The sequence below is a fragment of the Ambystoma mexicanum genome, chromosome 12, assembly GCF_040938575.1.
Source record: "Ambystoma mexicanum isolate Mex_15411 chromosome 12, UKY_AmexF1_1, whole genome shotgun sequence".
Classification (NCBI taxonomy): domain Eukaryota; kingdom Metazoa; phylum Chordata; class Amphibia; order Caudata; family Ambystomatidae; genus Ambystoma; species Ambystoma mexicanum.
The window spans coordinates 687,139,334-687,153,171 of record NC_090936.1 but is presented as its reverse complement, the minus strand read 5'-3'; the positions used below and the strand labels follow the sequence as shown (position 1 = coordinate 687,153,171).

At 43.1% G+C, this 13,838-nt stretch overlaps 1 protein-coding gene across 3 annotated transcripts in view; it reads right to left on the bottom strand.

The window, feature by feature from the left end:
* CPNE8 (copine 8) overlaps positions 1-13,838 on the bottom strand; it is a 2,424,038-nt gene that overhangs the window by 473,623 nt on the left and 1,936,577 nt on the right. For all 3 annotated transcript variants that reach the window (XM_069629223.1, XM_069629224.1, XM_069629225.1), the window contains one exon: positions 3,670-3,851. In XM_069629223.1, the coding sequence (XP_069485324.1) occupies positions 3,670-3,851 (182 nt within the window). The remainder of the gene's footprint in view (positions 1-3,669; positions 3,852-13,838) is intronic.

Sequence of the window (13,838 nt, the reverse complement as noted above, 5' to 3'; positions counted from 1 at the left end):
CAATCAGAAACAGTGATCCGTATTGAGAACCAATTGAACTTCTGGTATCTGATGTGTTTTTTCTTTCTGTATGATGCTACCTGTTGTTTTGTCTTCTGTGGGCGCCCTGTTATTGATTTGAACATGTAAAATGTGAATGTGATGACGCTCATGTCACAATGGTTTAATAATATGTTGTAAAAAATATATGATGGTCTAACAGCTTACAAGGAATTTTATTGTTGAGAGAGCTAGGACATGTGGCCCCGACGAAGGACGAGTAGTCCGAAATGCGTAGGCCAAACACATGACCTTTGCCTCTGATATGCACACCAAGGATTTGGTGTGAGCAATTTGATTAAAAAGAAGGCAGACTCACACAACACAACTCACACAACACAGAATGTGCAAGAATTTCTTTATTTTGACTCTACTTTGAGATTTTGGAAATAATAACACATTGATGAATAGATTGACCCTTCTTGGGCTAAAGAGTGTGCGGTCCACACTGATGGCTCATAAGCCTTGGTCTTCTCTCCTCATTTTACTATAATTACCCAGCACAGTGGTACTGAACAATGGACTGCATCCCACAAAAATAAATTGTAACATTAATTACTGGATTTGAACATTTAACTTAGCTAGGAGTGCCTACTCACCACCTCAGAGAACAGTTAAGTATTGCCATCCATTGGAGACAATTATCCTTTCAAATGTGTTTAACCTTGTTGCCGTGATAGTATGTCATAATCTGAACTGTGCTTTTGTGTATGTCCGTCTGATTAATTTTATTCCAAAATAAACATATTAAGAGAGACAAATCAAGAATATATTTTCCAGTAGACCCATGTGGTGGTCTTCTTTGGTTGACTATTTGTAATAATTGTACTTCCTTTGCCACCCTCCTCTCTCCTTGAGCTAATTCTGACTGCTCTGCTACAGCCACTGCCATTAGAGAGGCTGATTGTTCCTTTTGGTGTGAAATACTGTTTCACTTTTAGGTTAGATTGTTACACAGCCCTCACCAGAAGATTGTACAAGATTTCCCAAACAGTTCCTTTCCCATCATACTTTAAAGAATGTTTTTTTTGCACATGCAACTCGAGAGAGGAAAGAAGAGGACTATCATTTACACCTGTGGATAAATCAGGCAAACAGCAGATGGAGATAGTGAAAAGATACCATTCACCACAGGGATTGTGGTCACTTGTTTACAATCATTCTGCTCAGTCTATTCACACTAATGTACCCCTTTTCCCTGTGGCTCTTTCTACCAAGAACTCTAAACAGATTTAAGATTTCATTTAGTTATTAGTTTCCCTCTATCATATTTCAGTTCAGTTGCTTTTAGGAACGCTTTCATAAAGATCAGGTCTGCCTAACTTCAGACTCATTCAAATACTTGTCTGTGTGCTGATTCAGTGTAGCTTGTCCAGTTCCTTCCCCCAGACTGTGTCTATCCCCGCTGTGTCAAAGAAATTAATAACATGGCTTCGTACAGCCCAAGAAAAGACATCAACTTTCCCCTGAAATGCAAATAGATTTTAATCAGGGCCCTTTCCTATCCTGATTTGTGCACTCAGGTTTATGGTATATGTCCTGTATGTACCAACCAATGATTGGCTTCAGAAGCTCCCAAGTTCATACAATAAACATGGCTACTGTAGCTTCCTGTTCAGAATAAACTGCACCCTTATGAACAATCTGAAAATACAGATTCAGCAGCCACATTGCTGATGAGCATCTGCTGGAAAGATTCCTGCACATCCAGGGGACTGTGTTATCCACTGACTTCACCAGCTACTCAAAAAGTGTTGATAGTAAGGTATATCATGCAGGTTGTGTTCTACATGCAGAGAACTAGGCTACCTGATGTGCCTGAGCATCCCCCCTTTTTGATTACATTTACACCCATTATCTTTAGTGTGCAGTGGGCAGTTAAAAATAAAGGGTCAGGCAGGGGTGCCTTGTGTTTTCACACCAGGTGCTCATCCACTGAATGTGCAGGTTCAGATCTGCTCAAAACAGTCACTAGCATGACCAACCAGACCCCATTATAGGGGAGCAATGAGACCTTACTCACTCTTGGTTGTAGTATACTCGGCATAACATGCATTTGATCTACTTAGAAGGTGTTGCAATACCTAGTGTGGCTACTGTATTCAATATCACGGCTGGAAAAGAAACGAAATCTGGCCCCAGAGTAGAAAATGTCAATGTGCGGGTCCTCAAATTTGAAGAGGTAACCAGGCCGCCTCTTTTTGTAAATCATATGCCAACTGCACCAGAGACTCCTCCAACTAGTTGTCCATGGCAAGTTCTTTGGGCAGTACCAAATGTCTATAGGTAGTGCCAGGTTGCAACCCATAAGTCATTTGCTCCCATTCTTCCACTTCCTTAAATTCAAACTTGTTCCTAAAAATTATGAAAAATATGTGCCTATCAAGTGTTACAAGTGGATAGTCTTGGTCAAATGCGGAGCCTGTTCCACTAGAACCAACTAAACTGGTGCCAAAGGCACTAAAGATAACAGCTTCTACTACACCAGTTTCAATGTGCCTGATTAAGCAGAGAGGAAGTTGGAAGAGGAGATGGTGCGCAATGCCGGACCTGAAGTCATCTATACTACATAATGCCCCAATCTGAGCTCTAAGGCATGCAGATGCAGGTCATATTTTTCCCAGAGCTGTTCTTTGAGGGAGCATCAGCGACTGCTGGAGGAGTGACTGAAGAAGGGGTCTGCTCAAAAACCTGTAACATGTCAGGGAAGAAAGCCCCCACTTTTCTGGAGGTGATTTAGATTTTGGGAAGGAAGGCCTGGGTCACTTGCCTTTACAAGATGAGTAATCCAACTTTGATCACAACCAAGATCTCTGGTGGTGCGTCCTTGAATTGTGATGTCTTTTTTCTTCTTCTTCTTCTTCTCCTGCTCTTCAGTATGAGAGTAGAGTTCCAGAGCGGGCATCTCATGTGCTGACCTTGAGGTCTGAGAGCCAACTGTACCGGATGCTTTAGTTGCATTGATCTACATAACTTACTCTCCTCAGTATTATGGTTCTTCCGCAGGTACCAAATACAAGAGAGGTGCAGGTCTGAGCCTGTCATAACTCTGACACACTCCTTGCAGGGATTAAAGGGTAATTTAGGAGGTGACATATCGAAAAAATATCAGGTAGTGACTTATCCAGTAAAATAATTCCTGTGTTGACCACAGAAAAAGGAATCTGAGAAAGATGGCATCAGAGGCTATAGTTATAGATATGGATGACTACACTTCGAGCACAAAATAGCACCCAGGAACATAATGGTGTCGACTTTGGAGCCAGCCGCTACCACCTGGTGGTGGTTGGAAAACTTTACAAATCAGACTGCACCTGACGTGAATTTCAAATTTGAGGAATCTGTGTGAGTAATGCATCCATTAAAAACAAATTTTTGCCCCTACTACTCAACAAAAGCTGTGTCCTTAAACCCAATTACCCTGGCAAAAATGAATTCTCCCAACACCTCTGAAATTCTCTTCTCTGACATCTGCTGTTTTTGCATAGGCTATCCCAAACCACCTACCCCCCGCTCTCACCCACAATGGCAATGGGCTTGTAATCCACCACCAGCACGTGTGCCCCTTCATTGTTAGATATGTGGTTACATTTCTTTTGTCCCCCACCAATGACAGGTCAAAATACTTACCAATGCAAATTCATGGCACACTCTTCCATCAGGAGGAAGCTTAGCTCCAAAACCTAAAGCTGGAAACATTTTGTCACTATCATAATCCTGAATAATTTCTCCCACTGCCTTCAGTGCCATGCCATATGCATTAAGTTGGTATGGGTTCATGTAGTGGAGAGATGTAGGCTGGGCAGGGTTTCCTGTTGAGATAAAAGATATATAGAATTAACATTCCTTGTTTGAGAATCTTGTGTGTCATTCAAGCTCATTGAGGGTAAGTTAACATTAGCATGACCGATATATAAAAACCTGTTGCAGGAACAAACTAACACAAAAATAATGCGTATCAGTCTTGCGTAAGGCTTTTATGCTTTTCGTTTACGTCAAGCCTCATTTTCAAGCATTTGCATGGCAGAGATTAGGATCGGATTGTAATTTACGATTCTTCATACCCCTTCCTCTACGCCATGCAAATACTCCAGCATTTATGGCAGCAATGTATTTTCATACTGGCGCAAATGCTGGGGATTATTATGGAATCCATGAGCATCTTAGACCAGTGAGTAGCAGAGAGATTCCATAGAAATCCATTGTGAACGTTACCTCCAACATGTACATGTCAGGTGGCGTTTATTCAATTTGTACAGCAAAATGCAGAAGGGTGGCATACAAAGGTGTAGGCCACCTTGTACACTACCTTTTTAAATTCCACCATGCAAATGAGGAAAATTACATGGAGGTGGTCTGTTTACATAAAAGTGTAAAGGTAACAGGTCTCCACTGTATGTTTACAGGGAACTCAAAAAATGAGCCATAACCTATTGCTCTAATGGCCACAACATAGTAAGTCACATACTCCTTTTTTCAGAAAAATAAAACTGAAATTCTGCATGCATAAAGAGGGAAAATTAATACAGAAGCCAAACACGTTTTGCCCTAGAACAGATTTCCTGGTAGGGGAACATCACAGAAGTGGTGGTATAATGTAGCATTGTGTAGCCTTCTGTATATGCTCATGTCTAATTACTTAGTGCAGAGTGTAACAACAATGGCGGCCATGCTTAGTCGCTGTGGGAAACACCACAGTTTCTATCTTCCTATTGTAGCAGGTCTTAAGGTGGAGTACAATCTATTTGGATATGGTTTGCTTCAAGATGGCTCTGCCCTTAGTAGGTTCAGGGTACCTGATGACAAGCAGCCCCTGTACCGTCTACTAGTTAGTTCTTGACAGAAAAGGTCTGAGGGCCCAGCATGTGACCAATATATGGAATCTTTCCTCCATCTTCAAAGGATGCAGAGTTGGAAGGAAGACTGAGAGGTGTGTTATTTACAGTAGATTGAACACCATAGAAGGACGTAGGTCCTAATCTCAAGAGTAACCTACACTTTGTCCAAAAAGCAGAAAAGGTAGAGAAAAGCAAACACCCTGATATTCCGACACCATGTGCACAGAAGTAGTGGTGACCAGAAATGCTTCTTTAAAAGAAAGGAGCCTTAGTGAAAAAGAATGAATCAGCTCAAAGGTTGCAAGACGATCCTTATTATATTCAGATAGAAGACATTAAGGAGATGAAACACTAAGTGAGAAAATGTGAAACTCCAGGTTTTTGTCATGCTCAGATGAACCCTAGGCTCCAGGCTTATTTTGATATAAAGAACTCACATTCTTTTGAACAATATTTGCATTAAACTATTCTCCCCAGATAGAAGCCTTATTTTCCAAATTTCAATATGGCACACTTATCCTCCAGACGTTTGTCAGGAAATGACCTGGTCTGGTGGTGACCCTCACAAATGTTTATGTCCTTATGGTGGTTGTAGCCACGAGATGGTGGTTCACTTATCTTTTTGCCTGGCTTACCATGCCCTACCCATGCTTAAAAAGGACAGTGTGAGGAACATTCAGGAAACCTTACAATGGGCTTCTAAGAGGGACTCCTGTGGTTGCAAACTATATTTGGAGGAACTAGAAGCTATGACAGAAACTTGTTAAGGGATAGATTGTAGTGTTGTTATTATGATTTGTTGAAGATCAGATGTGACTGTCAGAATCAACTTGTTGTAATTCTGGTGCAGCTTGACGGTTATGCCTAGTGATTGTTTCCTCTAACGTCCAGATCTTTGTTGTTCATCATTGAAGGACATGGCCGATAGGCTTGAACGCTGCTCCACACCAATGCAGGGGGTTTTAGAACTTTTCTGTTGCACCTGAAGTTCATAACATTCTTTGCCGCTTGATGCACTCACTCCTTTAACTTCCCAGGTTCAGGCCCATTGAGGTGGTTGAATCCGCAGATATGGCTTTTCGAAATAGTTTATAATCACAGCCCTGCTCCAGAGCATCCTTTCACTGGATCTACAAGCTCGATGTGGGTTACGTGAGGAAATGGGTACGTACTGACTTACAATCAGATTGTTTAACTGCTCGAGCAGAAGTGGGAGTCACTCTTGAATTCACATGTACATGGCACAAAACCATTTAAAATACATTTCACCCAATAATCTTTTATGAGTTGTTTTGGCAATTGCAGAGGGACTGCAGTACTCTAGGGATTTTTAACCCTGATGATCTCCCCTCCTCGTGTTTTAAAGCTTCTAGCCATATTTGTGTGTACCTATTTGGTATCAGAATGTGTTTTTATGGATGTACTCTTGGAATAGTATTTGGAGTTCTGATGTAATTATTTTCATGGAGACAATGTTCTATGTACTGTTCTGTTATCACATCAAAGTTTTTTAGTTACTTCTTTTTTAAAGTGGCAACTTTTGTCATGCACTTTTGTTACAATAAGAATTAGATTTGTTCTTTAAATAGATTTGTATGTGTGTATCTAGGGGTAGAGAAGTAGGGGGATGAGGAGGGGAGGAGGTACGGGTGTGGTAAAGGCAGGGCGGAATGGAGGATTCCCATAATTAAAGAAACAGGCAGAATCTTGTCGAAAACAACATAATCACTACTTTAAAAAAGAAGTTGGTAAAATAACGCAGAACATTCTTTTATAGATGAACTCCTAATAAAACATATTGATTGCTGAGTACAAAATAAATAATAGAATGGTGTGACAATGATGGTGTGCATAGGACATTTGCAGATCCTCTATGTGGCAGTATGATGGACACTACTTTTGAGATGTTGGAAAAAAAGAATATAAAGACTGTCTGCACTAAACACCTCTTTGGCCAATGACAATTCAAAATGATGGTAGTGTATCAGGCGTCCACTGTTTATACATCTGTGAATGAATGATAGTTTATTTGTATAGCGCCTATACACACATGTGATTGAAAGCGTTTCCAGGCAAGGGAGGGAGCAAGGGAAAATGCAATGACATTCTTACAAGGCCTTGAGAGAATAAGAACGTGAAATTAACTATCGTACTAGGTCTGGCAACATTTCAGATAGTGCAAGAGCTTTGACAATGATAGGCAGTGGAGAGAGGGGGGGAAGGAAATTAGAACATACAAGTGACTACCATACTAGGCCTGATGACATTTCAGATAGTGCTGGAGGGGGTGAGGAAAAGGGAGGAACAAACAAGTACAGGAGGTGGGGAACAAACAAGCTACTATCGTACTAGGTCTGGCGCATTTCTGATTGAGTAAGTGCGTAGAATATAGTAAGGGGAGGGGGACAGAGGGAAAAAGATAGTGAGAGGAAGAGAAGACAGAGAAGCAGTGAGTGTGGTGAAAGAGAAGCAGGGGCAAAGCTGGCGAAATACAGTGGTATAGAGTAGAAAAGCAAGTGGAGAGAGCACATCAAGTTGCAGAGGTAAATACTGAACACAAAATGTTGCAAGAGAACAGCCAGTGCAAGCCAGGATTCAAGTCGTAGATGGGCATAACATGATTCAAGGCCACCATTATTACATGATGCTAAAGGAAGTCCAGCATCAGAACAACAAGATTCAAGATAGGTGAACTAACGTGATTCACATGAGTTCAAAAAGTAAAATAAAAGCATCAACAACAACGCGGTGATGGGGTCTCCATAATGTGTCAATACAAACTCCCACAATGGGCAGGGAGGGATTGATTGATGTAGGGGGTCATAGAAGGAGAGGGCTAGCATGGGGGAAGGGGACAGCAAGATGAAAGATTTAAGCATACAGGCATTACATTCATACAACAGGGGGAGCGAATTACAAGAGGCAGGCATACAGGCATCATATGCATATAACAGGGAGGCAGCGAAATACAAGAGGCAGGCATACAGGCATCACATGCATACAACAGGAGGTGCAGCGAAATAAAAGAGGCAGGCATACATGCATCACATGCATACAACAGGGGGGCAGCAAAATACAAGAGGCAGGCATACAGGCATCACATACATACAGCATGGGGGTGGAGGGGCAGCGAAATACAAGAGGCAGGAAAACAGGCATCACATGCATACAACAGGGGGGGCAGTGAAATACAAGAGGCAGGCATACAGGCATCACATGCATACAACGGGGGCAGTGAAATACAAGAGGCAGGCAGCATTATAGTAATGGACAGGAAGCAGACAGGGTCCTTAGGAAGTGGGCCTTTGGTGAAGGGGCCGGCCAAAGCGTGTCGGTCCCCGATTGGGTAGATGAAGGCAGTGCTGGCCTATGGCTGAGCAATCAGGCAAGGCTCTGAACCTGAATAAAGACGTCGACCAACTTTAAATTTGCGGCCTTTGGTGAACAAACACAGAATGCACAAAGGACCTCAGGACCACCAGATAAGGGCACAAATCAGGAACGCTTATTTTTTTTTAAAAGGAGAAGGAACGGATGCCGTTATTCCTCAGATGTTGATCCTACCTCTCTGCATCCAGGTAGAATGCAACAGCTCAGCCTCCAGGCGAGTGCTTGGTGCAGATAAGGAGCAGATGGTGGAACCTCCGATGATGTCAGCAGCCCGGCCGAGTGAGGTATGATATTTCCCAAGGAACAACTGACTGTAGAAGCCAAGTGTGTGACACTGAGGGCAGGGCTAGAAACCACAGGCAGACTGGAACATTTTGCCAAAACAACCCATATTACATTAAGTGGATACGGGGAGCGGGCCCTATCAACACAATGGGTGTGGGGGAGGGGTCACCCCATTAAATTATTTAAACTCGAGCAAAAATATGCATTTTACAACTTTAAAAAATATGTACTGAAAAAGGTCATATGTTCTATAGCACAATTCATAATCTGAAAATGTAATATGATGACCTTTAATAGTGGGAAGAACAAGGAATGTAATGCTTAAAACATGATATTACAACTTTGTTTCATGCAGAGAAACCCATTTGCATAGACCTGATATCTGTGTAAAAATCTGGATCGCAATGTTCCAGATTTACAATAGCTAGTAGAATCTTCAAGTTAGTATTAATTTCAGATCATGCACATATATTTTCTGGTAAGTATCTTATAAATAGCAGATGCACTGCCTCACTCCCGTAAAAAAGTACCTTCAATAAAACCCATCCTTTGAAGGCAAAGAAGTGCATCATATAGAGGAAGCAAAACAACGTTAAATAAAGGGGCTCTGGAATTGAAAGGGGGATCCATAAGGTCCGGGCACAGGGCAGAAATACATGGATAGATCACAGAATCGGAGGATTAAAAGAAAGAAGGTGGTCTGAAATAATGGAAAACCAGAAGAAGGACCTCAAAGTTGGAGGAAACAGAGATAGAGGAAGGTGCTCAAAACTGTGAAGGGGGGAAAAAGAAAAATGGATCTCAAAACTGGAGAGAGACAAAGTAAATGAGGGGATTAGAAACAATAATTATGTGACAGAGAATGGTGTAGTTTAGTCATGGAGAAGAAAGGATGGAACAAAGAAGAAGCAAGCACAGCTCGAAGGGCAGTAGAAAGATGAATAGAAGAGAAAGGAACACAGAAGAGATGGAGAGTTTGCAGGAATGAAAAAGAAAGGGAAGGCAACATGATTGGAGAGCAAAATTAGGTTGTGCATGAATTGATGGAGTACATAGAGGGCTGAAATGGAGAGAGTGTAGATGAAAAGGAAGGACATTTGGAATTTAAAGGAAAAGGGAGAACAATGATTAGAAAAGGACAGAGAGAATTGGGAAAAGAGGAAAAGCAGGAACGGGGAAAGATGCAGAAACAACTGTACGCAATATATATTCCAAAAAGTCAATGGCTGTGACAGAGTCAAATTCAGATACACAATTTTCTCCAAAATTCTGACGTTTGCTGGTGAATTATGTGACATCAATACATATCTGTCATATGAGCGGTGTGTTTGCATTACCTTGGAGCTTTGTTTTGCAGTTTGAACTCTACCCTGCTATTCACAGCATTGCGAGCTGCAGATAGCTCTTGCTGTGGCCCCTTCTGCTTCCTGGAGGAGGCGGAGCCACGCTGCATCACGTGACGGATCACGTGACTTATCCGGACCTTTTATTCAGCCGTGAGTCAGCTGAGCGGTGTGTTTGCATTACCTTGGAGCTTCGTTTTGCAGTTTGAACTCTACCCTGCTATTCACAGCATTGCGAGCTGCAGATAGCTCTTGCTGTGGCCCCTTCTGCTTCCTGGAGGAGGCGGAGCCACGCTGCATCACGTGACGGATCACGTGACTTATCCGGACCTTTTATTCAGCCGTGAGTCACCCTCGCGGCGTTAAGCCCGGCGGGGAAAAGCCCATCAGCTGTTGTGCGGCTGTTAGGCGCTGGTGGTGCCAGATTCACTCGGGAAGTGCGCCTATGTGCAGACTGTGGCAGGGAGACAAGAAGGCAGCAAGGTAACTGCAAGATCTATTTATTCTGAAAAGACCTGTATATCAACCTGGTACTTCTGAAATCTTAGTAATTCGGCCTGGTCTTACTGACTTACTGTTCACAATGGCGGACTCACCGGTCTCAAAGCTCTCCCCATATAGGACAGGGGTGGGCTGCTACCCCGAGGTAGCCATTACATGCAGCACTGCCTCATTCGAAAATATTTTACAAACAAATGTGGAAACGGCTGAGGAGGTGGTGAACGGATCAAGTATAGGAGAAGGGGAAGGCTCCCGCACACAGCTTCACCTACAGCCCCAACAGTCTTTCAAGACCCCGGATACATCAGTGCCCCCCATAGAAATTGAAAATCGGGGACTTTTTAATAGCACTGTGGTCATTGACGATAGGGGCCAGAACGCGAAACCACAAACAGGACTGTCCCCCAAGGCCACAGTGTGGGAGGTTTCGCCCAATTCGATTCCCTTAAATTCTACTCTCTCCTCCCCAAAGGACTTGGGTGCAACTTATGATGATGAGACGGGTTCTCTAAGGCCAACCGCACCTCCTGTTGTGAACCCCTTTGTCTTCGGTTCCTTAAATGGGAAGAAAAGAGATCAGCCTCCAGCAAAAAAATCATACAACGGTTGGAAACCCTTCGGGATTTCCTTACTGAACACCGATTTCCACACAAACTATTCAAGTACGAACCAGCAAAACAGGGTGACTATTCGAGAGTGTCTTCTGGACCCCTCTATGCCACGATCCCAACAAATGACCACCCCAGGGTCGTACACCTTTATCCCTGAGCGTAAGGGGTCATCACCAAATAAATGGGGAGGGTCTCTTGCCTCAGTCAACAAAACTTTACCTCAGGGACCCCCACAAAGATTCCATAAAGGAGTATTCCCCCAGCAAGCGCCGTTTCCAAGTAAACAGCAAAGAAGACAACCCTCTCCCACAGACGAGGATCTCTTGTCCGTCTTGGAATCAACTCAAGGAGATGCTCCTTCTAAAAAGGATCCCCAAATCGATCCTGGAATGATCACAGCTTTTGCTCTTGTAAAGGCCCGCTTTATGAAACCTATTGAGTCGCAAAATGATCAGCTTCTGGACCATACGACAACAATCGCAATGATGTTTTCTAAAATGATCTTTATAGAAGGCTTTGTTTCGGCAATTCAGTCGAAACTCGAAAAAAATGACGAACATACGACAAACATTTTGAAAAGTATCATCGAGCCAATCATAAAAGAAAAAGAAATAAGAAGATCGGAAAGGACAAGTCTCAGGTTAGGGAGTGCAGGTGGCCCGGAGAGTGGTCCGACTTCCCTGGAACAGACTCATAACCAGCAGGTCGTTCTGTCTACAAAGAGTACTTTTGAGGAACTTCCCACTACTAAATACAAGGACAGTTCTACCAACACGGACCCTGCTGTGCGGGCAATTAGCCCAGTAATGAAGGAGGGTAGGCTAGCACCGAAGGAAGGATGTTCAGCATCTTCCATTGCAACTAATACTCTGCCCCTGGTTACACGGGATCAGCTTGAGGCTCCAGTGCCAACTAGCAACATCAAATTATTTGACTTATTTAAGAAACCAAAATCAGGTTTATCCCCAATGAAGGAAGGTCTACTTAAAGTAAACAAGAAAGGCGACAAAAACTATGGGAAAATAGTCATACCAACGGACAAACCTATAGGACAGAGACCTTTGCCTACAAGAAAACCCACATTGAGATCTAAAATTGCAACTGGTCTATCCCTTCCAAGGAACTTGGCACTTCCCTGCAAACTGCCAACTCATGAGAGACCAGTAATAAAAAAAACAGAAATTGCTCCTGCTGCCCGCCTAAAAGTAACTCCTGATGAGTCCCCTCGCCCACTGGACATCACGTCGACAAATGACAACATGGACATCTCTCTCATGGACTTATCTGTTTATTCAGACATAAACACCACATGGGAGGGGGAGTCATGATCGAATACCTCCGGAACAGAAAGTGGTATTGAGGAAGAAGATCCAGAAATATACAGCAAGATAAAAGAAGTCAACCTTAAAGGGGAGACGAAGGCTCAGACGATTAAAGACAGGGCGGTGCGGCTAGTGTCCTTCAAAAAGCCCTCAATGCCCACGTTATCGATTCCGAACTCGGTCTTCGATAAAAAACTCAAGTGGAAAACTAGAGTGCACTCCGGTAGAGAAATATCGGCCAGCCCCACAGAAAAAGAGAGGGCAGACATACATCCATCTAAGGCCTTGGTTTACACAACACTGGAAGACAGACGGAACTTTCTTGTCCAGAGATCCCTGGAAACTACCAGTAATAAAGGAGTCAGCCCTGACGCGTCAAAGGAAACAAAAAGAACAGTGTCATGGGCAGAAACGATTGAGAGAAAACCGACATGTGGGCCCAACAATCACAATGCCCACAATGGACCAGGGGCAAAAAATGCCAAGGAACACTACAGAATACTATTGGAAAGAACTCTAGGCTACGAAGACAACTTAATTATGAATCGGGCTAACGTTATGAGGCTCTTACAATCCCTGGATCTTCTGGAGAAATTAAAATCGAGGGATTTAGACTGGATCGAATTTTATAATGAACAGCGACACAACAGTGTGATTCTTCACACAAGTGATCAAAACACTAAAAATTTACTCTTAGAGTTGGGCCCAAAACTTAACTTATGTGGATTCGTGCTTAGGGAGTTGGAGGAGGAAAACAGATCCGACCGTGTAGCTACTCGGAAACATCTACTACACAACCACCGAAGTACCACTACCAAACCCTATAAGGATCATCCGATGAAAGCAGGAAATAGTGGTAGAGGGACCCGAGAGGTTGATAGTGGAGGAGACCAAGTGCATATTCAATCAGAAAAAGCAGAACTAAACTTGGTGAATAGTCAAGACGACTGGAGTTGGCTGGCTGGGGTCCTATCTGCTAAGTCATAACGCCAACACCCATCTACGAGTGCCCACTCCAACTCCAAACCAAAAGGGATAAAGATCATGAGTTGGAACACAAGGGGTTATGTGCATTTACTTGGCAATTCAGCAACACACCTGTCCTCTTACGACCTATTTTGCTTGCAAGAAACCTGGTTGTGTGATCTACCTCTTCTGGACAGGTTTGAGCTATATCTAAACCCCGCAACAAAGGGCTCAAAAGGCAGACCGAGCTCGGGTTTACTGTTGGGGGTAAAGCGCACCAGTGGCATAAAAGTGCTCTCTTCTCTAAACAGAAACCCTTGGATCCAACTTACTAGGATTTCATCCACATCAGAACCAGCTTCACTTACTTCAGACTGGCAGTTGCTTATATGCAACGTATAGTGGGGCCCGACAGCCCGAGATGAGGACAAACTTATGGAAGTCCTACTGGAAGCCATAGACGACGCCAGGATTGAATGCCCACTACTTGAAATTCTGCTATGTGGTGACTTGAACATGGAATGTTACGACAAGAAGCAGAGG